The sequence below is a fragment of the Phocoena phocoena genome, chromosome 14, assembly GCF_963924675.1.
Source record: "Phocoena phocoena chromosome 14, mPhoPho1.1, whole genome shotgun sequence".
NCBI classification, from domain to species: Eukaryota; Metazoa; Chordata; class Mammalia; order Artiodactyla; family Phocoenidae; genus Phocoena; species Phocoena phocoena.
In genome coordinates this window covers 69,759,967-69,786,767 of record NC_089232.1, presented here as the reverse complement: position 1 = coordinate 69,786,767, position 26,801 = coordinate 69,759,967, and the positions used below count along the sequence as shown (strand labels likewise).

Below are 26,801 nucleotides of genomic sequence, written 5' to 3'. Positions count from 1 at the left end.
ACCAAGCAGAATGGCCATCATCAAAAAATCTACAAACAATAAATGCTGGAGAGGGTGTGGAGAAAAGGGAACCCTCCCACACTGTTGGTGGGAACGTAAATTGGTACAGCCACTATGGAGAACAGTATGGAGGTTCCTTAAAAAAGTAAAAAACAGAGTTACCATATGATCCAGCAATCCCATTCCTGGGCATATATCCAGAGAAAAACATGGTTCAAAAGATACGTGCACCCCCAATGTTCACCACAGCACTGTTTATAATAGCCAAGACATGGAAGCAGCTTAAATGTCCATTGACAGATGAATGGATAAAGAAGATGTGGTACATATATACAATGGAATATTACTTAGCCATTAAAAAGAAGGAAATAATGTCATTTGCAACAACATGGGTGGACCTGGAGATTATCACACTAAATGAAGTAAATCAGGGAAAGACAAATATCATATGATATTGCTTGTATTCAGAATCTAAAAAAAAAAAAATTGATACAAATGAACTTATTTACAAAACAGAAACAGACTCACAGATGTAGAGAATGAACTTATGGTTACCAGGGGGGATGGGAGGGTGGGAGGGATAGATGGGGAGTTTGGGATTGACATGTACACACTGCTATATTTAAAATAGATAACCAACAAGGACCTACTGTATAGCACAGGGAACCTTGCTTAATATTCTGTAATAACCTAAATGGGACAAGAATTTGAAAAAGAATAGATACATGTATATGTATAACTGAATCACTCTGATGTATACCTGAAACTAACACAACATTGTTAATCAACTATATTCCAATATAAAATAAAAATTAAAGAAAAATCACCCTGAACAACAACAAAGAAAAGAAAAGCAGTAGGGAAGATGGAAAAATATTTAAAGAAATAGCCAAGGGCTTCCCTGGTGGCGCAGTGGTTGAGAGTCCACCTGCCGATGCGGGGGACACGGGTCCGTGCCCCGGTCCAGGAGGATCCCACATGTCGTGGAGCGGCTGGGCCCGTGAGCCATGGCCGCTGGGCCTGCGGATCCGGAGCCTGTGCTCCGCAGTGGGAGAGGCCACAGCAGTGAAAGGCCCGCGTATCGCAAGAAAAAAAAAAAAAAGAAATAGCCAAAAAGTTTCCAATTTTGATGAAAACTCCAAGCCCACTATCTAAGAAGCTCAATGAATTCCATGCACAGCAAACATTTAAAACACACACACACACACCAAGGCACATCATAAATAAATGGCTAAAATCAGTAATAAAGGGAAAACCTGAGAGCAGTTTGGTAAGGATTGGGGTAGGAGTGGAGAAGAAACATTATATATGGATGACCAAAGATAAAAATGACAACAGACTTTTCCTCAGAAATTATGCAAGTGACAACACAATGTAGATATCTATAAAGTACCAAAAGGAAAACACTGGAAATCTGGGATTCTATACCTATCAAAAATACCTTTTGAAAATGAAGACTTTTTCAAACAAATCAAAAAGTGAGAGAATTAACTGCCAGCAGACCTACATTATAGAGCATGTTAAAGGAAGTTCTTCAGGTTGGAGGAAAATCAAGCCAGATGGGAACTTGGATCTATACAAAGAATAGAGCACCAAAAATGATAAATATATGAATAAACAGAAAAGAATCGTCTCATTTTTTAAATCTCTTTAAAAGATAATTGTTTAGAACAAAAATAGTAATAGGCTAAGGAATGTACAATACATGCAGAAGTATAACAAGAATAGCAAAAGAATGGGGGGAAATGAAAGTATACCCTTTAAAGGTTCTTACCTTACATGTGAAATGATATATCAAGACAGTTTACATGTTAAAGATGTATGCTGGACTTCCCTGGTGGCACAGTGGTTAAGAATCTGCCTGCCAACGCAGGGAATACGGGTTCGAGCCCTGGTCCGGGAAGATCCCACATGCCGCGGAGCAGCTAAGCCCATGCGCCACAACTACTGAGCCTGCACTCTAGAGCCCGTGAGTCACAACTACTGAGCCCCTGTGCCACAACTAATGAAGCCCGTGAACCTAGAGTCCATGCTCCGCAACAAGAGAAGCCACCCCAATGAGAAGCCAGAGCACTGCAACGAAGTGTAGCCCCTGCTCGCCGCAAGTAGAGAAAGCTCGCGTGCAACGACAAAGACACAAGCAGCCAAAAATAAATAAATAAAAATAAATAAATTAGGAAAAAAAAAAGATGTATGCTGTAAACCCTAGAGCAACCATTAAAAGGGTAAAGCAAAGTAAAAGTCCAACAGTGAAGATAAAAAATGATTAATCCGGGTGGAATTCCCTGGCAGTGCCATGTTTAGGACTCTGTGCTTCCACTGCAGGGCAGACAGGGTCAATCCCTGGTTGGGGAACCATGATCCCCCATGCTACGTGGCACGCCCCCCCGCCCCCCCAAAAAAGATTAATCCAGAGGAAAGCAGAAAGAAGAAAAAGGGAACAAAAAAGAGATGGGACATATAGAAAACAAGCAGTACTGAACGAAGCTGAAATGCCAGAACCATATTGGTATGGTAGAGGAAATATTAAAAGGCTTAAGGAAACTGGAGTGTTAGCCTGGATTTATCATGCTGGACCTGCTCAGCTCCCCTGGAAGGGTCAGAGGACACACCTTTCACTACGACCAAGAGAAATCAATTTAGGAGGGGAGTCCCAGCATCCTTGAAGAGCTCTGTGGTTGCTCCTCTCTGTAGGTCAGAAATTACAGTGGGAACTGCTACCATCAACTAGGATCCCTAAAGGATCCCTAAATGCAGTGGGGATAATGGGATTCTGGGGTGGCAGGGGCCAAGGAGCAACACTCAGTTGCCAAAAGCAAATGGGGCAGAGTTACCAAAATGGAGAGCAGAGCCAAAGTAAATAGTAATCAGAATAGTCTGACTTGTGGAGACCTATGGCGTTGGCTAGTTGATCATGGCATTCCTAGGAAAGAAACAGATGATGGGTGGCCCACTGGATTCAGAAGAATTCTAGGTCTAGTAAATGTAAGAATAATGTGAATTACCAAAGAGAGTCATCAGACATCCCTGGTGGCACAGCGGTTAAGAATCCCCCTGCCAATGCAGGGGACATGGGTTTGAGCCCTGGTCCAGGAAGATGCCACATGCCACGGAGCAACTAAGCCCGTGTGCCACAACTACTGAGCCTGTGCTCTAGAGCCTGCGAGCCACAACTACTGAGCCCGGGTGCCACAACTACTGAAGCCCGTGCGCCTAGAGCCCGTGCTCCGCAACAAAGAGTAGCCCCCGCTCCCACAACTAGACAAAGCCCGCGCGCAGCAACGAAGACCCAACGCAGCCAAAAATAAATAAATAAATAATTTTTTTAAATAAAAAGAAAGAGAAAGTCATCGCCCTCATCAATTCTCAGAAATGAGCCAGTTTAAAGACCCAGAACCTCTTGAATAAAGGGGAGGTTGTAGCTCCTTGAGGGAATTATACTGTTAATCTTCCCCAAAGGGACTCTATGGTCATTTACCTTGAGGAAAGGGAAATAATCAGACTTTTGGGGGATTACTGGACACTGGCTCGGAACTGACAGCAATTGCAAAAGACTCAAAATGTTATTGTGATCCACCAGACAGGGCAGGGGTTTCTAAGGTCATGTGATAAAAGGATTATTAGCTCAGTTCTATCTCAGTGGGCCTAGTGGGTTCCTGAACTCATCCTTTGGTTACTTCCAGAATGCACGATTGATATAGATATCCTCAGCAACTAGCTCCTTGACCTGTGGAATAAGGACTACTATAGTGGGAAAGGCCAAGTGAAAGCCACTAAAACTGCCTCTACCCAGAAAAATAGTAAAATAAAAGTAATACTGCATTCCTGGAGGGACTACAGAGACTGGCGCCACCATTAAGGACTTGAAAGATGCAGGAGTGGTGATTCCCACTGCATCCTCATTCAATTTACGTATTTTTGGCCTGTGCAGAAACCAGATGGCTCCTGCAGAATGACAGTGGACTGTGGTCAACTTAATCAGGTGGTAACGGCAACTGCCACTGGTATTCCAGATGCAATTTCATTGCCTGAGCAAGTTAACACATCTCCTTTTACCTCTTGTGTATTTGCTGATCTGGAAAGTGCTTTTTTCCTTGATAGCTGGTAGTAAAGACTACCAGAAGCAGTTTGCTTTCAGCTGGAAAGGCCTGCAATATACCCTTACTGTCTTACCTCAGGAGTGATCAATTCTACATCCATAAGTCATAATTTAGCCCACAGGGAACTTGATTGACTTTTCCTTCCACAAGATGCCATGCCAGTTCATTACATTGATGATATTATGCTGAATGGACCTGGTGAGCTGGAAGTACCAACTACTCTAGACATATCCATCTCAGTGAAATTTCTAGGGGACCAGTGGTATGGGGCATGCCGAGACATTCCTTCTAAGGTGAAGGATAAGTTGTTGCATCTGGCCCCTCCTACCACAAAAATCAGGCACAACACCTAGTGGATTTTGGAGGCAACATCTTTTTTGGATGTGCTACTCTAGCCCCTTTACTGAGTAACTTGAAGGCTGCTAGTTTTGAGTTGGGCTCAGGACAATAGCTGTTCTGCTCTTTAGACCATACGATTCAGACCTGAAGGCGCTTGAAGCATCAGTGATAGACAGAGATGCTGTCTGGAGTCGTTGGCAGGCCGTACAGACGAATCAGAGTACAGATCCTTAGGAATTTGGAGCAAAGCCCTACCATCCTCTGTTAATAATTACTATCCTGCTGAGAAACAGCTTTTGGCTTCCTACTGGGCCTTAGTGGAGACGCTAAGCTTAACCATGGGCCAAGTTACTATGTGATCTGAGCTGCCTGTCATGAAATGGATGCTGTCTAACCCACTAAGCCATAAAGCCGGGTGTGCGCAACAGCACTCCATTATCAAATGGAAGTGGTATACATGAGGCTGGGCTTGAGCAGACCCTAAAGGTACAAGTCGCACGAGGAAGTGGCCAAAATACCCTTACTCCTGCTTCTCTCTCTCAGCCCGCACCTATGGCCTCATGGAAGTTCCCTATGACCAGCTGACTGGGAAAGAGAAAACTCAGCAAAGAATGTGAAAATATTTGTGTTTCATGTGAATGGTCAACAAGGGGTGATCTCCAAGAGGATTTTAACGATCGAGTGGAAAAGATAATCCATCCTGTGGATACCAGTCAGCCTCTTTCCCCAGTCACCCCGTCACTGCCCAATGCGCCCATGAACAAAGTGGCCATGATGGCAGGGATGGAGGCCGTGCGTGGGCTTAGCAACAACGACTCACCAAGGCCAACCTGGGTACAATCACTGTTCAGGGCCCAATCAGCAGCACAGACCAACACTGCCTGTCTCATACCAGGACTCTCCCAAGGTGACCAACATTCTGGCAGACTACACTGCACTGCTTTCGTCATGGAAAGGGCGGCACTCTGTTCTTACTGGAATGGACACTTATTGCGGGTATGAATTTGCCTTCCTGGCATGCAATGCATCTGCCAAAACTACCATTTGTGGACTTGTGGAATGCCTTATCCACCATCACGGTATCCCACACAACACTGCTTCTGATCAAGCAACCCACCTCACAGTAAATGGAGTGTGGCAATGGGCCATTCTCATGAAATGTACTGAACTCACCATGTGCCCCATCACCGTGAAGCAGCTGGATTGAGAGAATGGTGGAATAGACTTTTAAAGACTCAGAGCACTAGGTAGGTGGTAATACTTTGTAAGGCTAGGGCAGTATCACCTAGGATCCTGTATATGCTCTAAATCAACCTCCAATATACGGTGTCGTATCTTCCATAGCAAGGATTCACGGGTCCAGGAATCCAGAAGTACATATAGAGATGGCTCTGCTGCTACCCCTAGTGATCTACCAACAAAGAATGTGCTTCTGTCCTACAACCTTAGGTTCTGCTGGTCTAGAGGATTTAGTTCCAAAGTCCATCAGGAGACATAACAATGATTCTATTGAACTGGAAGATGAGACTGCCATCTGGCCACTCTGGGCTCCTCATGCCTCTGAAACAGGCAGGGAACGGATAACTGTACTGGCTGGCGTGATTAATCCTGATTACCAGGGGAAGTTGGGTTGCTACTACAATGACGGTAAGGGAGAGGATGTCTCAAATATGGGAGATCTCTTGGGGTGTCTCTTAGGGCTACTGTGACCTACAATTAGTTAGTGGAAAATTACAACAACCCAGTTCATGCAGGACTGCTAGTGGCCCAGACCTTTTAGGAATGAAGGTCACCCTACCAGACAAAGAATCATGACCAGCTGATGTACTCCCTAAGGGCAAAGGAAATATGGAATGGGTAGAAGTAGGTAATTATAAATACCTGTTATGGCCACATGACTATTTGCAGAAATTGAGGGGTCCAGGCCTAACCAAAAACCTATGTGATATTTCAGGTTCAAGCATAGGCAATTACAGGCCTCGCAGGCCTCATGGAGAAAGCTGTCCTTCCCACACCAGGCTTGGTGCCCAGCCGACACACTGCAGTCTTTAATGGGAGTTGCAGTCAATGACTCAGGTCTCCCTGACTGGCTATGCTCTTACACACATTTTCATTCCGAGCCCATGTGCCTTCATTCCTAAGTCTCTTTATATGGGACCTTCTACCGAGGTCTTCTTCAGGTACCTCTGCTCAGGCCTCCTTGCTGGGGGAGTAAAGAGAAACCTTAAAGACATTTTCCCTCACTCTGACTCAATTCTTTTCCACTCCTAGCTCTCACTATTTTAAACAGCAAAATCACAAACAAAAAGCACAAAATGAGGAAAACGTGGCAGTAAATAGACCATGGAAAGGACACTTGCTGGTTTTATAAAAGCTGAAATGAGAAGGCAGACAGTGCCTTGTTTGACTTCAGCTGGGAACATGTGCGTTGGGAGACTTGAATCTTTTGCCACTCTGTACGTGTCTATGAGTGACTACAAAAGAACCACGAGTATTACTTTTGGGGTTATGACAAATGTTAGTGAGTAGGCAAATTCACAGACAGGGAACCTCAAATAATAAGGATCGACTATACTCTGCTCACAGCAGAATTCAACTAGCAACCAATAACAGAAAGATATCTGAATCATCCCCAAATATTTGGAAATTAAACAACACACTTCTAAATTATACATGGGCCAAAGAAGAAATCACTAGAGAAATCTGAAAATATTTGACCCATTGAAAACATAATATTAAAACATGCAGATAAAGCAATGCCAAGAAGAAAACGTATAGCTTTTTTTTTCTTGGCTGTGTCGCACGGCTTGCAGGATCTTAGTTTCCCGACTAGGGATTGAACCCAGGCCCCAGGAGGGAAAGTGCCAAGTCCTAACCACTGAACCGCCACGGAATTCCCAATATATAGCTTTAATGCTTATGTTAGAAAAGAAGAAAGGCCTAAAATCAATGAAAGAAACTAGAAACTAGTTTCTAGTAAGAAACTAGAAAAAGAAGAGCAAATTAAATCCAAAAGCAAGCAGAAAGAAATAAATAATAAGACAGCTGAAATCAATAAAACAGCAAACAAAACCAATGGAATTAAAAGCTGATTCTTAGAAAAGATCAATAAAACTGACAAATTTCTAGCCAGACTCATCAGGGAAAAAACAGAAGACACAAATTAGCAATATCAGGAATGAAAGAGGAGCATCATTATAGAGTGTAAAGATATGAAAAGAATAATAATAAAGTATTATGAACAACTTTTTTTTTTTAACTTTTTAAAAAATATTTATTTATTTATTTGGTTGTGCTGGGTCTTAGCTGCAGAAGGCAGGCTCCTTAGTTGTGGCATGCCAACTCTTAGTTGCAGCATGCATGTGGGATCTAGTTCCTGGACTAGGGATCGAACCTAGGCCCCCTGCATTGGGAGTGTGGAGTCTTATCCACTGAGTCACCAGGGAAGTCCCTGAACAACTTTATTGAAATAAATTTGTCAAGTTAAGTGAAATGGACAAAATCTTTGCAAAACAAACAACTACAGCTCACTCAAGAAATGGTGAACCAACCTGGGGCTTCCCTGGTGGTGCAGTGGTTAAGAATCCGCCTGCCAATGCAAGGGACATGGGTTCGAGCCCTGGTCTGGAAAGATCTCACATGCTGCAGAGCAACTAAGCCCATGCGCCACAACTACTGGGCCTGCGAGCCACAACTATTGAACCCACATGCCACAACTACTGAAGCCTGCTCGCCTAGAGCCCGTGATCCGCAACAAGAGACACCACCACAATGAGAGGCCTGCGCACCTCAATGAAGAGTAGCCCCCACTCACTGCAACTAGAGAAAGCCCGTGCGCAGCAATGAAGACACAACACAGCAAAAAAATTAATTAAATTTTTTAAAAACATTAAAAAAAAAAAGAAAAGAAATGGTGAACCTGCACTACTATGTATAGAATGGATAGCTAATAAGGACCTGCTGCTGTGTAGCACAGGGAACGCTACTCAATGCTCTGTGGTGACCTGTATGGGAAGAGAATCTAAAAAAGTGGATATAAGTAAATGTATGGTGATTTGCTTTGCTGTACACCCAAAGCTAACACAAACATTGTAAATCAACTATACTCCAATTAAAAGAAAAAAAGGAGAGAAAGAAAAAAGAAATAGTGAACCTGGGAATTCCCTGGTGGTCCAGTGGTTAGGACTCAGTGCTTTCATAGCCAGGGGCCTGGGTTCAATCCCTGGTGAGGGATCCTGCAAGCCATGTGGCAAGGCCAAAAAAAAAAAAAGAAAAAAGAAATAGTCAACCTGAATAGCCCCATATCTACTAAGGAAATTGAATTCATAGGTTATAACCTTTCCAAGAAGCTATAAGCTTCCCAAGTCCATATAACTTCACTGGTGAATTTTATCAAGGATTTAAGGAAAATATAATACCAATTCTATGCAAAATCTTCCAGAAAATTGAAGAGGAAGAAATATTTCCAACTCATTTTATGAAGTCAGAATTACCCAGATAGCAACACCAGGCAACAAAATTTCACAAGAAAAAAAATATTCCTGAGACCATTATCTCTCATGACCAGACATAAAAATCCTTCACAAAATTTTAGCTGATTCAGCCGGCACTTTATAAAAAGGATAATACATCACAACCAAGTGAAGTTTATTCCAGAAATGAATTCAATAGTCAAAAATCAATGTAAATGACTTTACTTAATAAACTAAAAGGACTAACCCAAACAATCATCTCATTAGATGCAGAAAAAGCAATATAGTTCTCAGCAAACTATAAACAAGGTACATCTGCAATCTGATAAAGGGTATATATGAAAAACCTACGCAACACTATACACCCTACAGCATCAGGGTGAATGTCTCTCCTAAGACTGGAACAAGTTAATAATATCAGCTTTCACTTCAAATCAATATTGTACTAAAGATCTTAGCCACTGCAGTAAGTCAAGAAAAAGAAACACCAACCAGGTGGGAAAGGAAGAAGCCAAAATGTCTTTATTTGTAGATAACATGATTATTTATGTAGAAAATCCTTAGGAATCTACAGAAAAACCTAGTAGAACTAATAAATAAATTTAGCAAAATCACAGAATACAAGGTCCACATACGAAAATCATTTGTATTTATATATGTTAGTAATTAATGAGAAGTTAAAGTTAAAAAAGTATAATGGCACAAAAGTATGAAATACTTAGGTACAAATTTAGCAAAATGTGTGCAAGATATGTTCAATGAAAAGTATAAAACACTACTGAGAGAAATTAAAGATGACCTTAGTAAACAGAAAGTTATATTATGTTCATAATGAAAACACTCAGTATTTTTAAAATGTCAATTCTCCCCAAATTGATACATTGATTCAATGGAATTCCAATCAAGATCCTAGCAGATGTTTTTATAGATATGGATGAGATGATTTAAAATTCATATGTAAATGTAAAGAAACTAGAATAGGCAAAATGATATTGAAAGAAGAGAAGCAAGGTGGAGGGTGGGGTCACACTGTCAGATATCAAGATTTACTATAAAACACAATAATCAAGACAGTGTGACACTGTCTTAAGTAAAGACATATAAATAATTGGAAACAGGAAACCTAGATATAGACCCAAACACAGAGGGTCAACTAATTTTCCACCAAGGTGTCAAGGTGTCAATGGGAAAGAAGAGTCTTCTCAACAAATTGTGCCAGGACATTTTGGATATTCATCATCACATAACAAAAACAACAACAACTCAATCTTTACCTCACACCAAACATAAACATTAACTTGAAGTAGCACAGACCAAAATTTAAGAGCTAAACTACAAAACTTTCAGAAGAAAACATAGGAGAAAATCTTTGCAATCTTGTTAGGAAAAGATTTCTAAAACACCAATACCATGATCCATAAAAGAAGACTTTGATACATTGGACTTCATCAAAATTAAGAATTTCTACTCTTAGATAATGAAAAGACAAGCCACAGACAGGGAGAAAATATTTGCAAATTACTAATCTCATAAAGGACTTATATCCTGATATATAAAGAACTCTGAAAACTCAGTAATAAGAAAAACAGCTAAATCAAACAAATGGGCAAAACATTTGAACACTTTATCAGAAGATATACAGAAGGCAAATAAACACATGAAATAAGTTTGGTATCTTTGGTCTTTAGGGAAATACAAATTAAACCCCAATGACATATTACTACACTCCTACTGAAACGTTTAAAATCAAAAAGACTGAGCGCGCAAAGTGGTTGTAACTTGAACTCTCATACACTGCTGGTAAGAATGTAAAATGGTATAACCACTTTGGAAAAATATTTTGACAGGTTCTTAAAAGCTAATAAGCACATCTATCATATGGTCCAGCCAATCCACTCTTCAGTATTTGTTCAAAAGAAATGAAATATTTGTCCACATAAAGACTTGTCAATGAATGTTCACAGCAGCTTTATTTAGAATAGTCCTAAATTGGAAACACCTCAAATGTCTATCATTTGGTGAACGGATAAAAAAATTATGGTTTATCTATACAATGGAATGACACTCAGCAACAAGAAGGAATACACTGCTGACATATAACAACATGGATGAATCTCAAAAGCAGTATGCTAAATGAAAGACACAAAAAGATACATACTAGAAATGTTCTATTGTATGATTGTGGTGGTGTTCACATAGCTATATACGTTTGTCAAAATGCAAACTGTACATTAAACACTGGTAAATTTATTATCATGTAAATAACATCTCAATAATGCTGATTTTTAAGAAATGTAAGAGGGTGATGAACATACAATCTGGAATAGTGGTTTCTTTGGATGAGAAGAGGCAAGGAAATTGTATGGGAGGAAGCAGCACATTAGTAGATGTCCATTATTAATATCCTTAGGTTGGTTGTTTCATACATGTTTATTATATTATTAAAACAGACACAAAAAACTGAAGAATAGTTATCATGGATAATGACACAGGTAATTTAAGAACCAAAAATAATGACTCGATTCAATTCTGTACTCCTGATGTCCCAATTATAAATAACGTAAAATAGAAATTAGGGTGATGTTGAAAATGATTCAGTATTAGCTATTTTTAGAAAACTTCACTCTTCAGAAAAATGACTCATTTCTTAAGTGTTTGGGTTTCACTATAACCAATATTCAAGGTATTAACTCTTTAAGAAAATAAATAACTTCATAAGGCTCAATTCTGAAGCATGTTAGCACTTACCCAGCGGTTCCACCAGTTGGTCAACCAGTCCCATTTTCTTTGCTCTGTCTGCACGAATGCCTCTACCAGTCAGCATCATGTCAAAAGCAGCAGGCACACCCACCTAACAAGCAAGCAAGGATTACAGCAAAGGTGGAAAAAAATCAGTGACAATTACAATTTACAAATCATCCAACTGAGCAAAATAAATATTAAAATGAGAAAAGTCAAACCAGATTTTTATGTTATGTATCTATCAACGAAATTTTATATACTGATACACATTTAGGTAAAGTTTAGTTTTAGAAATCTCCGCCTGAAGTTAAAAATGTCTTTATATCTCTTCTTTTAATTCAATATGTAGGATTTCTGTCTTATGGATTGACAAAGTGGAGAAAAAATGTCATGTTTCCTAGAATTGTACATTTATGTCATTCTGAGTTTCTTCTCTATCATTTGTATATTTAAAATTCCTATACCGGAATTAGTAGAGACTGAGAAATCTCAGTTTTGACAATGTCTTTAGAAAGAATCTTAGACTTAACAAAAAGAGAACTCAACTAGGGCTTTGTATGTAGGTGCTAGAACAGCTTCTAGCTACATTCAAGAACCAACTATAACAAAACAAAAGAAACAGCAATATTTTCTATACACATATAGGCTTATTCATTCTTTCAGTAAATCCTCTTGGTAATTCCTATGAAGGAATGCAGACTATTTATTATCAGAAAACAAATACCATAAACTTTCCTATTTTTCTATGTCCAACTCCTATCATCTTCTCTGCAAAGAGCATTTCTGCTGAGTGTTGTTTTCCCTGAAGAACCCACAGTGCCAGAGGCTATGAGGTTCAGGGAGCCCTTGAGTTTGATGTTAAGATTGCTCTGCAGCCTCCAGGTCTGACTGTCCTTCCCTTCTTCTTAAGAATTCAAAAGCCTGATGGGCCTCTTTTGGGTCTATAGAATACAACAGTGAGATCATCCAAATCAGGGGAAAGGCCTGCCTCTTAACAGTTATCATGAAATAAGACCCAGGGATTTGAAAAACTGGTAAGATCGCACTGTGCAGAGAAGGAACAAATTAAACTGTAAGTTCCAGAAAGCAAGACATGTATCTTATCTATCTCTTCCCTTCTTCAGGGACTAACAAAGGACCCTGATCAATCATTTTGATCAAGGAATTGAAAAAATAAATAAAAAGTAGAATTGAAAAAATAAACAAATATCAGGAATAAAATGTTATTGATCCCATATATTCACATTGTATTTGGTTTCTAATTTTTTTTTTTTTTTTTTTTTTGTGGTACGCGGGCCTCTCACTGTTGTGGCCTCTCCCGTTGAGAAGCACAGGCTCCGGACGCGCAGGCTCAGTGGCCATGGCTCACGGGCCCAGCTGCTCCGCGGCATGTGGGATCTTCCCGGATCGGGGCACGGACCCGTGTCCCCTGCATCGGCAGGCGGACTCTCAACCACTGCGCCACGAGGGAAGCGCTAAATTTTTTTTATTTATTTATTTTTGGCTGCGTTGGGTCTTCATTGCTGCGTGTGGGCTTTCTCTAGTTGCGGCGAGCGGGGGCTGCTCTTTGTTGTGGTGCGCAGGCTTCTCACTGCGGTGGCTTCTCTTGTTGCGGAGCACGGGCTCTACGTGTGCAGGCTTCAGTAGTTGTGGCACGTGGGCTCAGTAGTTGTGGCTCACGGGCTCTAGAGCGCAGGCTCAGTAGTTGTGGCGCACGGGCTTATTAGTTGCTCCGCGGCATGTGGGATCTTCCCGGACCAGGGCTTGAACCTGTGTCTCCTGCATTGGCAGGCAGATTCTTAACCACTGCACCACCAGGGAAGTCCAGTTTCTAAATTTTACAATGAATACCCATATTATACCTTTTGTACAGAGGAAATAGATCTAAAGGGGCACATAGGACCGAGGTTCTCAAGTTCACATGGGTATCTTAAACTCACCATTTTGGGTAGCCTTTGTGTGCCTCCCGCTCCTGGTAGGATTCCCAGCAAGACTTCAGGGGAACCCAGAACTGTTTTCTTATCTTTTGTTGCTATTCTGTATTGGCATGAAATGGCAAGCTTCAAACAAATGAAAGAAAATTAGAGTGTTAAAAAATGTAACTTTGTAACATCTTAGGATATGCGAGGGTCTAAATATTACTCATAAAGCAGGAATGTGCCCCCAGAATAAACTGAAATTCCTTAGGCTGGCATTTGATGCTTCCTACAATTTACCTTTCTGGCCTTACTTCATACCTTTCCCCTAAGTTATCAACCTCTTTTTGGGTTGCAGATCTCCTTGAAAATCTGCTGAAAGGTATGGAAGCTCTCAACAGAAAAATGCACACACAATTATATACGCACCCCAGGTTAAGAAACCCTGTACGATGTAAAGACTCTTCAACCAAGCAGGCCTACTTATGGTGCCCTAATTAGGCTTTGTTTATCCTTGTCTTTGCTCACACCATGCCACATGTGGAATGTTTTCCCACTACTTTCTGGTTAATCAAATTCTGCCTATCTTTTAGGACCAGACACAGGTTTCCTTAATTAATACACGTGAAAGTGTCTAGTATAGAACCCAGCATGTGATAAATGTTCAATAAATGTTATTTTCTTTTCCCCTCCTTCTTTCTTACATGCTCCAGCTTGGTAAGCATCTCTTCTCTCAAATCTTGTGTTATTTACCATCTTTACTACTCACAAAACACTTGACGTACATTATGCATTATGTGTCTCAACTAGACTTCAGTAGCTCAACAGCATGAATCACACTTCTCAATCTTTGCCTTGCAAACTTTAACAAGGTTTTTTAGAATTGATAGGGACCTTAGAGATCTAGTTCAAAATCTTCTCAGTTTGTAAATGAAAACATGACACTTTGGTTCACTTGCTCTGTGCCATAAGAATAAGGATAAAAACCTATCCAGGAATTTGGTAACTAAAAACAAAGCTGATTCTCCCTCAACAACTTGTTTTAAGGCAAAATAGTAGCTAAAGGTTTGCAGCAGGTGAATCCCAACAATGAGCTGGACCGTTGTCTCAATGACTTTGGAATAAATCTGTACCTCAAGTCCTCCTCCTAAGCAGGATCCATTGATGGCAGCCACAATAGGCTTTGTGGACTTCTCAACTTTCTCAAACATTCTCTGTGCTTCCTGTGATATTTGTGTTACCTCTTGAGAGGTCGTGCAAGCAGTTAACATGCTGCAGTAAACATGAGAGAAGAAAACCAAAAGAAACCAAAGATAAAACCATAACCTATTTTGTTCAATACTTCATCCACCATATCCTTATCCTATCATATATCAATATTCAGTAGTGAATCTTCAAACACTCAGAAGTTTAAGAATGATTTTGCTTCAGATAACACTAATATCAGTGACATCACCTCTCGATAAAGAGTGTTAAATTTCTGGATTCAGAGAACATGAAACAAAACACGTTGAATAATCTGTGTTTGTTTTGGTAACAAATCATTAGATTACAAAGCTCTGTACATGAGAAAATCATCTTCTGGTAAATATTTTCACAAGCAGATTAAACATTTTCACTATCAGGTAGCTTTCGGATTAAACATCAATCAGAATGACAGAAAAAAAGGCTTCTATTACAATAATGTTGTCCTCAATGTCCTTTAATTTCAGTTTGTTTCATTTGCTACTTACTGTTTCTGAACACATTTAAGCTGTGGGTTTTTTACTTTTGACCAAAGACAACGAATTTTCTGTCATTTTATATGCTGGGAGTTGCTCAGCTAGCCCCACACAAGCTACAAGTATTTTCCTATGGATTTAGGTAGCTACTACCAGGTATATCAGTGTCTTACTAGGCTTAAATAACCAAGCTAGAAGAAAAAGCACTTGATGGAGATAACTTTGCTTTTTCTAAAAAATAAACATACACAAACAGAATATTTATGAATTTCTAATTACTATACATAAAAAAAGAAGGGTATACAATATTGAACAAAGTTTAAAAATATACAAACACCATACATACAAATTACTAAGCCAATAATGCTGGCTATCATTGCCTAAACTGCAAAAAATAATATAACAAATACCCATATTTTGACAGAATTAACAACCATTAACATTTTAACCCAGTAAACTAATATTAAGGTATCAGCTCTCCTCCTTACTTTTGCTTTAAAGAATTTTAAAGAAGTTATATATACGTACATTATATCATTGAAAAAAAAAAGAAAATATTAGCTGTATTGGTAAAGTAGCCTTTGACCCCTGAAGTTCTACCAGCCAATTCATTTACCCTGAAACAACCATTTTCATGTCTGTAGTGTATTCCTCAAACCAACTACATATTTGTATCCATAAATAATACAGAGAAGTATTCATGTATGGTTTAAAAATGTTTATATAAACTATAAACAGTATCAAACGTTCTGTAACTTGCTTTTTTTTTAACTTAACATTATGTTTTTGAGTTCTAACATTATGCCGTAGATCTAGTTAGTTCCTTTGAATTGTTTTTGTAGTATTTTATCTTGTGAATATTCCACATTTACTTATCTATTTCCTTCATGACTGACGTTTAGCTTGTTTCAAATTCTTCACTATTTTAAAAAAACTACACAGGACTGAACATGCCTACGCATGCATGGGTCCTTAAAACCAAAGGGTGGGATTTCTCTAGCATATATACCTAGATATATACCATATCACTTGAATATATGATATGTGCATTTTCAGTTTTACTAAATTTTATCAAATTACTCTCCAAAGTGGCTATACCAATTTGCATTCCTACTAGTAATATTTAACTTTCTCATTTTCCCAAGTCCTTGCTAATATATTTTCAAACTTTTAAATGTTTGCTGGTCTGGTGGATGAAAAAAAGGGCATCTCATTGTTAGTTTATTTTCATTCTACTCAAACATTGCTCCTTGAACTACTACTTCAACTTCTTTAAAGAAAGGCTGTATTCAGTTTTATAAGGTTTAAGCAACAAGTCCTTCTTTTTTATTAACTTTATTAAACTCATGAAAATAACTTTAAAAAAACTTGCAGAGAATATTTACTTCTACCTTCTTTTAAAATGAGAAATGATTAGGCCTAAAAAAACATACCATTAGCCAAGGTAAAAGGTGACTTCAAAGTTCCTAAAACTTACTTGAGATCGGCACCTGCAATGAAGCACCCTGGCTTTGATGAGATAAGGACAGCGCTTCTGATTTGATTGCTAGACCAGACTTCATTCATTACTTCTATGAACTCTGAATGCACTTCTTGACCCAGAGTATTCACCTACCAAAGGGAAATACATATAAATCTAAGGGTTTAAATTCGAAGTAATAGATGTGCAAATCACCATCAAATGCTATTTTGATTATAGGAAATATGTTTAACCAGGAGAAATATACTGTTAAAAGAAAGAGACAGGGAAACAAACAAACAACCCAGCAGCTGTCTATTCAGCTGCTTTGGGCAACTGTAAGTACCCCTCCCTCTAAAAATATTTCTACTTAAAGGAGGAACTCATATTCCTGAGGAGGTCATATTCCTAAGTTTCAATCATATGCAGGCTATAATTAAGTCTACAAACATTTATCAGCATGGAAAAAATTTGTATAATGTTAAGGAAAAAAAGAAATAAAAATTAGACATATAGGGCTTCCCTGGTGGTGCAGTGGTTGAGAGTCCGCCTGCTGATGCAGGGGACATGGGTTCGTGCCCCGGTACGGGAAGATCCCACATGCCGCAGAGCGGCTGGGCCCGTGAGCCATGGCCGCTAAGCCTGCGTGTCCGGAGCCTGTGCTCCACAACGGGAGAGGCCACAACAGTGAGAGGCCTGCGTACCGCAAAAAAAAAAAAAAAAAAAAAATTAGACATATAGTATGATCTTAATTTTTAGAATATTATTTGCTGAAACTAGATTAAATATTAAAAGTGGTTATCTTTGGGTTTGGAGCATGAATGATTGTTATTCTCCTCTTTATTGCTTTAAAATGTGCTACTATAGGCATCTGTTATTTTTGTGTTCAGGAAAAATGGTCAACTTACAAAACATATCTTAAGTTTGAATCATTGCTCAGTAAATGCTAAGATTTACTCTAGTGAGGGGGACTGCCTCTTACTTTCCTTAATTTGTGAGAGTTGTTAATTGCTTACATCTAGGCCCTCCTACTTCATTGAGGCCTCTGGTAATAAGATTTCTGAAATATGAAATCTTTACACCAACTTTAGGTGAGGGAAAAGCATGAGTTCCTGCAGTAAAGCTCTTCTTGGCAAAAGACTGGATTAATGCTGCATGCTTTTTTGAAGTTGCCAAAAACAAATGAAGCTCCACTTTGAACAGAACTTGATTTCTAATATATGAACTGCACCGGGTCATTCAGGTCCCGTAGGAAACTTAACGACATTTAACCCAGCCAACTTACTATGAATAATGACTTATGTCAGGCAGGTTAAGGAAGCCGATTTAATAACCTCATAGTTAAGATGGGTAGGTCAGTTTTAATTCTTATAAACAAAGCTTATAATTTGCTTCTTATCTAATAAACCACTTTATCATTCTACAGTGTAACAAAAGGATAGTTTTATTAATCCTTGATGTTAATCTGGATTAACTAAAGTCAACTAGGAGGAATTCTTAAACAAGGACCTCTGCTGCAGAAAACTGCACTCCTTGGGCAATTTCTCAAACTCTAACCATCAAAACTGTAAGTTCATGTGATAAGATTACTGCCAAATTGGTGGATTTCTTTCTTTGCCATTCAGGACTGGATTCATGAATGTAGTGAGTAGAAATAAACTGCAGCAAGTTGCATTAGGTACCTTCGAATTGGGTGAGTTAATTCGAATAACTGCTACGTCCCCTTTGACTCCATAGTTAATATGGGTTCTGGCTAAAAAGAGAAGGAAAATTTATTTGTAAACATGTTTATTGCCAAATAAGTATAAAAAGCAATGTAAGCATGTCAACGAGAAATTAAACTTACTCAGCAAAGCAGAGGACCTTGTAAAGCTGCGGCAAATATAACCTGTAAGAAAAAGATATTTCAAAATTAATTATTTTACAAAACAGAATTTCCATAGTACCTGCTATAATAACAAAGCTGGACTTTATAACAACCACAACAAAACAAAGTGTTCTAAGCCATTATTGTGACCACTGCTGTATCTCTTTGTTTCAATTATCAGGTCAAATGATTATCTGGATACTAAATGTGGTGGGTGGAAGAATGGCCTCTCAAGGATGCCCATGTCCCCAGAAACCCAGTATGTTAGGTTATATGGCAAAGGGAAATAAAGGCTGCAAATGGAATTAAGGTGGCTAATTAGCTGACCTTAATACAGGGTGATTAGCCTGGATTATTCAGGTACACCCCATGAAATTACAAAGGAGGAGAAAAGGCAAAAGAACCAGAGATGGCAGCACGAGAACTCATTTTGCTGGCTTTGAAGAAGTCAAGGAATGCAGGCAGCCTCTGGAAGCTAGAAAAGGCAACGAAATGGATTTTCCCTTAGAGCATCCAGAATGAACACAGCCCTGCCAACACCTTTGATTTTAACCCAGTGAGACTCATTTCTGACATCCGTAACTGTAAGATAATAAATTTCTATTGTTTCAGACACTAAGCTTGTGGAAATTTAGGGCCACAATAGGAAACAAATACACTAAGAAATAAGTAATCTACAAAGCGATCCATAATGTTAGTTCCAAATGTATTCCAAATATATCTCAAGCATGTTCTCCAGCCAGGTCCTCTTGCATTTCTATGGAGAGATGGACTTTCCAGTATCATGAAAAATAAAATCAAGGGGCTTTAGAGGCTCCATGTTTCTCTCTATCCTGCAGTTCTTTAAAGGAGGGGAAGCGAAGGCACAGGAAAAAGCAGCTTTATACTGCTTTCAAAGGCAAAACAACATACTATTTAAAAAAAAAAAACTAGATGGCACCAGAACCAGAGTGGGGTGATCGCTGGTTCTGTCTGCATTTGTTTTTCTTTAAGCAACCCAAGTCAGCCCTCATGGTGCAAAGACAAAGGACCCGAGAGTCCAAAGCCGTGGGTTCGACCATCAAGTTTATTATTTACTAGTTGTATGACCATGTACGAGTCTCTCAGAGCATTTCAGTGTTCTTATAGAGTAAAAGTGATGTAATGATTATAAAAGTACCTATAAGTCAAAGTCCTACACCAAAGTAAATTAAGATAAGAGAAGCCAGCCATCTCTTCAATCTCCAGTGCCTCTACTTCACTAATGATAAACTTCCCTTTGCTTTTCCATCATTTGAGATCTGTGTCATCTGTGTTTGTGACTCTTCCTTCTTTATATCTGTATCATGGCTCCACAAAGCCTTATCTTGAGATTCTGTCTACAAGGATCTTTGCCTTCCCTGCCCAAATTTTATCTTTATTACTCACTGTTTTGTTCTCTAATCGTTGCATCTGTAGCAGGTGTTTCCCCCAACTAAACTGTAATCTCCTCCAACATCATCTCATAGTCATTTATATTCCACAACAAAAATCTAGTGTGGCCTAGAGTGAACAGAAAGACAAAAATCCCTGTCTTTGTGGAGGAGGTGAAAACAGGCCTGGCATAGAAAGGAGTTTCCCTATAAAGTAGAAATTCTGTGGGAGGGGAGCCAGATAATAGGCAATTCTAGCTAGAACAGGGTAAACTGAATTAGTGAGAAGGAACTGATCAGGAATGCAGGGTGGGAGAAGATGGGGTGGAAAGACAGAAGACAATAAAAATAAATATGGAAATAAATATGTTAGAAGATAAGTGCCTAAGGAAAAAAGAAAACAGAGCAGGTGAAGGGGCTTGGACGTGGGTTGTAATTGTGAAGACCAAATATTTGAGACAACAGGTTTGAGCTCATTAGCTTATAAACCATAAACTCTCATCCACTAACCTACCTTCCCCCCCCCCCATATAGACATACACAAAACCTCCTCTAAATCAATAGAGACAAGAAACAAAGAAAAAACCAGCAAATGTACAAACATGTCTGGAAAACAATTTCAAACCACAGTCAACTAAATCAAGTTGAAGTACTCGGTAGCTTTGCTTTTGGAATCCAGCCTTCCTCACTTCCTAATTAGGAGAGCTTACTTTAGAGCAGTGGTCCCCAACCTTTTGGGCCCCAGGGACAGGTTTCATGGAAGACAATTTTTCTAGGGACTGGTGGGGGTGTGGGGTGTGGGATGGTTCAGGCGGCACTCGCCTGCAGCCCCGGGGGTTGGGGACCCCTGCTGTAGAGCAGCTGGGTGAACTTTAGCCTATATTTCCTGTGCCAGCAAAAGAGAGAGAAACCTCTGGCCTACTTTGTAATCATTTAAATAATTTAACTCGAGAAGATACCTACAAGATACCTACAAGATCTAAGACTACAGCAGTGCAGAGAGCTGGATTAGGCTAACACAAATTTCAAATATGAAAGTGTTACTTTTGTTGTAACAATCAACAGCTTTTCTCAATATTTAGTACCGGTGGAAGGGACAGGATTAAGGAAGTGAGAGTTAAATTTAAATATACACCATCTACTAAGGTATTTGCCTCCAATTCTTTTCCTGTGAAATTATTCTACCACTTAGGTAATCAGGAATTTGAATTTAGAGTAAGAGTGGGAAATAAACAAGATATTTTGGTCAAGATGTGATTTTCATTTGATAGTCATACTCAGAATTATAGCACTCAGGCAGGAATGGGTCAAAACTTCAAGAAATACAAAGCAGCATCAAGAGATTTTAATCATCCATCATTAAACGTCATAATCTCATTAAATGTTTGGCAATGCCTTGGCATAGACTTTCAGTTAGGGTTAGGGTTAGGGTTAGTCTGTTGAGTCTAAATGGCAATCCAGGTGTGCAGGTAATTTTAAATTCACTTTCTAGACTTTTTTTCAAAATTTATACATTGCTACTAAAAGAAGCAATAGCTATAATAAGCTATATTTTTTTAATTTTTAAAATTAATTTTTATTGGAGTATAGTTGATTTACCATGTTGTGTTAGTTTCTGCTGTACAGCAAAGTGAATCAGCTATACATATACATATATCCACTCTTTTTTAGATTCTATTCCCATATAGGTCATTACAGAGTATTGAGTAGAGTTCCCCTGTGCTATACAGTAGGTTCTTATTAGTTATCTATTTTATATATGGTAGTGTGTATATGTCAATCCCAATCTCCCAATTTAACCCTCCTTCCCCAAGCCATATTTTCTTATAGGTTAAAACACAATGCAAAATATATACACACATGTGTGTATATATATTTCTATAAAAAAACATAGAAAAACTAGGCTTGTAACCTTTTATCACATGTAAAATGTAAAAATTACTTTAAAAAAGTCTCATATCTGTATCAATAGAATCATAGTTCTTCAGGGCAGGAAAGAGTTATAACAGCTAACGTTTATTAACGTTAATAGTAGCACTTACTCCACGAAAAACTGCTTTACACCTAAAATAACTCCTTTAAAGCTCACAAGGTGGCATTATTCCCCATTTCACAAATGAGAAAACAGACACAGAAATTACTTGCCCGAGGTCACCAGAGGGTAAAAGGCAGAGCTAGATTCAAACCCAGAAGTCAGACTCCAAATTTAATGCTTTTAATTGCATTACCTTAAAATCAATGGAGGGGAAGCTCAAAAATATACATTTGATATTTTTAAAGTGTTAAACCAAAAATGTGGAAAATAGACAAACTGTCAGGTCACATGACCAAATGCTAACAGTAGGTATGTGAGTAGTAAGGGAATGGGTGATTCTTTTTTTCTTAATCCCTTTCCCCAGTCTTCACAGCATTTCAATTTTCTGTAATCTTATGATTGATGCGCGCACACACACACAAAGCAGTCCTGTGGAGACTAAAAACATTGGTCGAAATAAGAAAGCAGAAGAGATTCAATCATTCGAAATTAGTCCCTTACAATAAAGGGAGATTCCAGGCACTCCTCCAAAAACAGCAGGCGGTATTACCCCGGGGGGTTCAGAAGGAGGAAGGCATATTACAAATTATATTTCTAATTAAGTAACCGATATTAAGTACAACATGCAATAAAAAGTCACATTTCACCTTAAGATTTGAGATGGAAGGAAAATGCTTGATTTTCCACAGTCACCCACTTTAACTCTTTCACTGCCAGTTTGAAGACAAAAAGACAATACAGCTAATGCAAGCTAACTGGGTATCGTCAGAAACAAGGGTAGAAATAGTTGTAAAATTATCTAACACCTTGCTCCTTAAGAAAGAGAGTATCTACGTAATTTTAAAAAAATGCTTCTTCTAGCAAATTGCAGAACCTACCCCTTGAAAATCAATATATTATACATTCATACTGGGATTATCGGAACTGCAAGAGTTGAGCTTCCTATTGAAGTGTGGTAATAGGTACAAAAAAGGTTTTGGGGAAAAGGGGCAGGGAATGGCAGTAATTTGCAAGGCTGGTTAATTTCACACACGGTTTTAAGATGCCTCTTGTTACAGGCAAGGTGCAATGGAGCCACAAAGATGTGACAGACTGGACTGTCCTAGTCCTCCTAATCTCGTAGGAACAGGCTCAAGGCCATCATTAAATGAAATGAGGAGACCAGCGGAAAGTGCCAGACCGGGTGGACAGGGCTCAGAAACATTAGGGCTTATGGAGCCCGAAATCGCTGCAGGACTCATGAGAGAGGAAATGTCAGTCCCTGCGCCAGGGAACAAGAGACCAGATCCCAGAGCAGCATCCCTCCCCCTTATCCAGGGCTGGGACCCTGGGCCGGGGCGGGGAGGTGGCAGCGATGGGGAGACGAGGCTCCGGGGAAGCTCGGGTCTCCGTAGGAGTTCTGCCCGGGGCTGTTGGGCGCCCTCAACCAGGCCTCACCTGGGCAACGGAGCATTCTGGAGGCAGTGAAGCGGCTGAGGCTGCCAACTGCCCGGGAAGCCACCATCTTGAGCAGGAGAGGACGAAAGTGCAAGGCGCTTCAAGTCGGGGGAGCCAAGCAGAGGACTTTTCTTTCCGTAGCCTGGCTCTGGCCAGGTGCCCGATGTACTGCCTGACTAAAACCGCTATGGCGAGCTGCCGCCGGTTCCTTAACCTCGCCCTTTGCTCCTGGCTAACCGGGCGGAAAGGACACCTTCTCCGCGGGGAGGAAGGAAGGTCAGGGAAGAGAGGGACAGAGTTCTGGATTTTCCAGTCAGGCAACCGGAGGGCAGCCCGGAAGGCCTGCGAAGCCCGCGGAGCCGGTGGGAAGGTTGAAGGGTCCTTTCTCGGCAGGGCCCGCCCCTTGATCCAGTCGGGGCCCGTCGCTCGGATCCAAACCTTGCTGGCAGCAGGAGTCTGAGCCCACGCGAGCTAAGGTGAGAAGGCGCGTGCCCTCGGCTTTCCGCCTGGCCTTTCCCCGGCGAGGTCCGCACTTCCTTTCCCACCTACTACGCCCGCGGCCTCCTCCTCTCCCTGGGGCTGTGGAGTTCGAGGGAGCGGAAGGAAGCTTCTCAATGGGGCTCTCCCGTACCAGTGCAATTTGGGCAGTAATTTGGCCTAGCGTTCGGTCTGTAGCTCAGAGCAGCGGTGTTGCCTTTGTCTTTTAATTTATCACCGCATGTTAACGAACTGTTGGCTTGTGTTTGTGTCGGTTTAAAGCGCTGGCCTGTGTTCCAGTGTTGTTGTTTCGCCTGCTTTGCCTGGAGCCAGGCCGGCGGCGATAGAGATTCGGTACAGGGCCCGGGGTTTTCCCCTTTTATGTTACCGAGGGTGAGTCTCGGTCGTTTGGCTTTTTCGGGACTCGAATGTGGGAGGAGCTGAGACATGCCTGTGTCCCGCTCCGAGATCCAGGGCTCAAGATTATTTTCTAATCCGGAGGGGACCCGGAGATCATCCGGTCATTCATCATCCCCTTCACTTTATCGGTGAAGCCCATGAATCAGGGTGAGTGAGTTTACCCATGGCCACAGGTGGTAGAAATAGGCCTAGAGGTCTGTTAACTTCTAGTCAAGAGCTCTGCGTTGCCTGAAAGCTGTTTTTGTGCTGGAAAGATAGGCTTGAGTCCTGGAATCAAGTGATTGACTACAAAAAGTAATGTCGAGGGCCCTCTAGGCCCTTTCACCATCCTCTCATTTAATCTTCACGATCCCAAAATTGTTATTTACATTTTGTAGATGAAGTTTGGGAGGCTCGGAGATTATGTAAATTTTCTGGTAGGTGGCAGAGCCAGGATTCGGCCATAAATTTAAGTCTCACTGTTCACCAGATTGACTGTTCCGCAGGAGAGGGAGCAGGAAGAGGCAGGGGGAAATGGCAGGGAAGTTGAGACTGAATTGAGGAGTATGGAAAGAAAGAAGAGAGGTTTCTGTTTAAAGTTCAAGACAAATAGTGAATCCCCCATCACTGTGAACACCTTAAGCAGAAACTGCATGAGCAGTGATCTCTTAATTTGCAGAAAGGATTCTTGATGACCTCCAAAGGCCCTCCAGCTCATAAGGTTTTTACAGTTCAAAGCTTGCCTCCTGCCCACATAATGCTCTTTCTGCATCTAATTTGGTGTAGCACTTACTGTTTAGATCAAGAGTGGCAAACTTTTTCTGTAAAGGACCAGATAGTAAAGAGTTTAGGTTTCACAACCCACATTGATCTCCGTCACATATTCCTTGTTTTGTTTTGCTCTACAACTTTTTAAAAATGTAAAATCTGTTGTTAGCTAGAGGCCCATGGGTTGAAGTTTGCCATCCCCTGAATTAGGTCACGCTTTTAGCTCTTGATTTTTTTGTTTCCTGTATTCTGAGCAAAATCATAAGCTCCATCAACGGCAGAAATGTTATGCTTCTCACTGTGTCTTACCATCACCCACTAAAATTAATAGCAAACACATGTATAACCCTTACTATGTATCAGGCACTGTTCTAAGTGCCATATATATATATATATATATACACCTCACAACAACCTGTGAAGTAGGTACTTTAATTATCTACAGTTTACAGGTGCATCTTACAGATGAATTATCTACATCTTACTCCTAAAACAGAGAAAGAAAATGGCCTTTGGAGGTCATCAAGAATCCTTTTTGCAAATTAAGTAGCTTGCTTAAGGTCATACAACTAGGGTACAGCCAGGATTTGGATTGGGCGGTTTGCCTTTAGTGTTTGTGCTCTTAAGGATATTGTGGACTGTGTCTTAATGATACTGTAATAATGAGCTGTTAGAGCCACTGTATCTTGCTTTCATTACTTGTTTAGCCCCTTCTTCATGTTACTTGCTCCTAGGTTCCTGCAACTTCATGCATCTTTCTATAGTTGCACACCCTACTCAAGCCTACCCAGGCTCCCCAAATCCTTGAGTCAAAATGTATTTCTTAAAGCTTAAAGCAGATGACAATAACTAGGTCATATATTGCTTAGTCCTTCTTTCTTTTGAAATCTGTCTCTACTTTTTATTAATTTTTGATGGGATGTATATTCTACTTAATTTTTTTCCCAGAAACTTCAGGAAGTCTAAAGAAAATAACTATACCAATAACTCCACCACCCAAAGATAACTACTGTTAACATTTGCTTTGTATTTTTCTGGACTTTTAAAATGCATTTGTATGTTTTCATCTATCAAGATACTAGTATATGCAGATTTTCTATAAAACTAGAATTATACTGTACATTAAAAATAAGATGCTCATTGTAAAAAAAATTTTAAGAAGACAGAAGAATATAAAATGAAAGTCCCTCTTTATCTCTTCCAGATATAGATTCAGCCTTATGGATTTTCGTCTTTCTGTCATAAGATGGAGTCTTACTATATATATATTGTTCTGCAGCCTGCTTTTTCATTTAATATATGTTGTGGACATCTTTGCATGTCAGTATATACATGTATGTCATTATGTTTCATTTTTCCTTACAAACTGCTGAACAGTATTCCATGGTATGTTTGTAATATAATTTATTTAACCATTTCCTCCTGTGTGCATCTACATCTTGAGTATTTCTATTGGCTAGAGATCTATGATTGCTACATATACAACTTGAATATTTCTGTTGCTTAAAGACCAATAAGAAGAATTACTAGGCTCAGAAATTCACAATTCAGAATCTGAGAGAGAAATAAAAATTGCCTTCCAAAGAGGCCTTACCAATTATACTTTTATCAACTGTATATGGAAGTGCTTAAATAAATCCATTCTCACAAGAATTGTGTGCTAACCATATTTTTAATT

The 26,801-nt window shown here is 39.8% G+C and overlaps 2 protein-coding genes across 2 annotated transcripts in view; one reads left to right on the top strand and one right to left on the bottom strand.

The window, feature by feature from the left end:
* Positions 1 to 23,648, bottom strand: part of HADHA (hydroxyacyl-CoA dehydrogenase trifunctional multienzyme complex subunit alpha) — a 54,089-nt gene extending 30,441 nt beyond the window's left edge. The window contains exons 1-7 of the mRNA XM_065891144.1: positions 23,480 to 23,648; positions 18,596 to 18,637; positions 18,432 to 18,502; positions 16,768 to 16,901; positions 14,703 to 14,841; positions 13,594 to 13,713; positions 11,660 to 11,762 (exon numbers count right to left, since the gene is read on the bottom strand). Of these exons, the coding sequence (XP_065747216.1) occupies positions 11,660 to 11,762; positions 13,594 to 13,713; positions 14,703 to 14,841; positions 16,768 to 16,901; positions 18,432 to 18,502; positions 18,596 to 18,637; positions 23,480 to 23,546 (676 nt within the window). The 5' untranslated portion in view covers positions 23,547 to 23,648. The remainder of the gene's footprint in view (positions 1 to 11,659; positions 11,763 to 13,593; positions 13,714 to 14,702; positions 14,842 to 16,767; positions 16,902 to 18,431; positions 18,503 to 18,595; positions 18,638 to 23,479) is intronic.
* Positions 23,649 to 23,910: 262 nt separating this feature from the next.
* HADHB (hydroxyacyl-CoA dehydrogenase trifunctional multienzyme complex subunit beta) overlaps positions 23,911 to 26,801 on the top strand; it is a 38,237-nt gene continuing 35,346 nt past the window's right edge. Inside the window, exon 1 of the mRNA XM_065891688.1 lies at positions 23,911 to 23,955. The gene's annotated coding sequence lies outside the window, so the exon portion shown is untranslated. The remainder of the gene's footprint in view (positions 23,956 to 26,801) is intronic.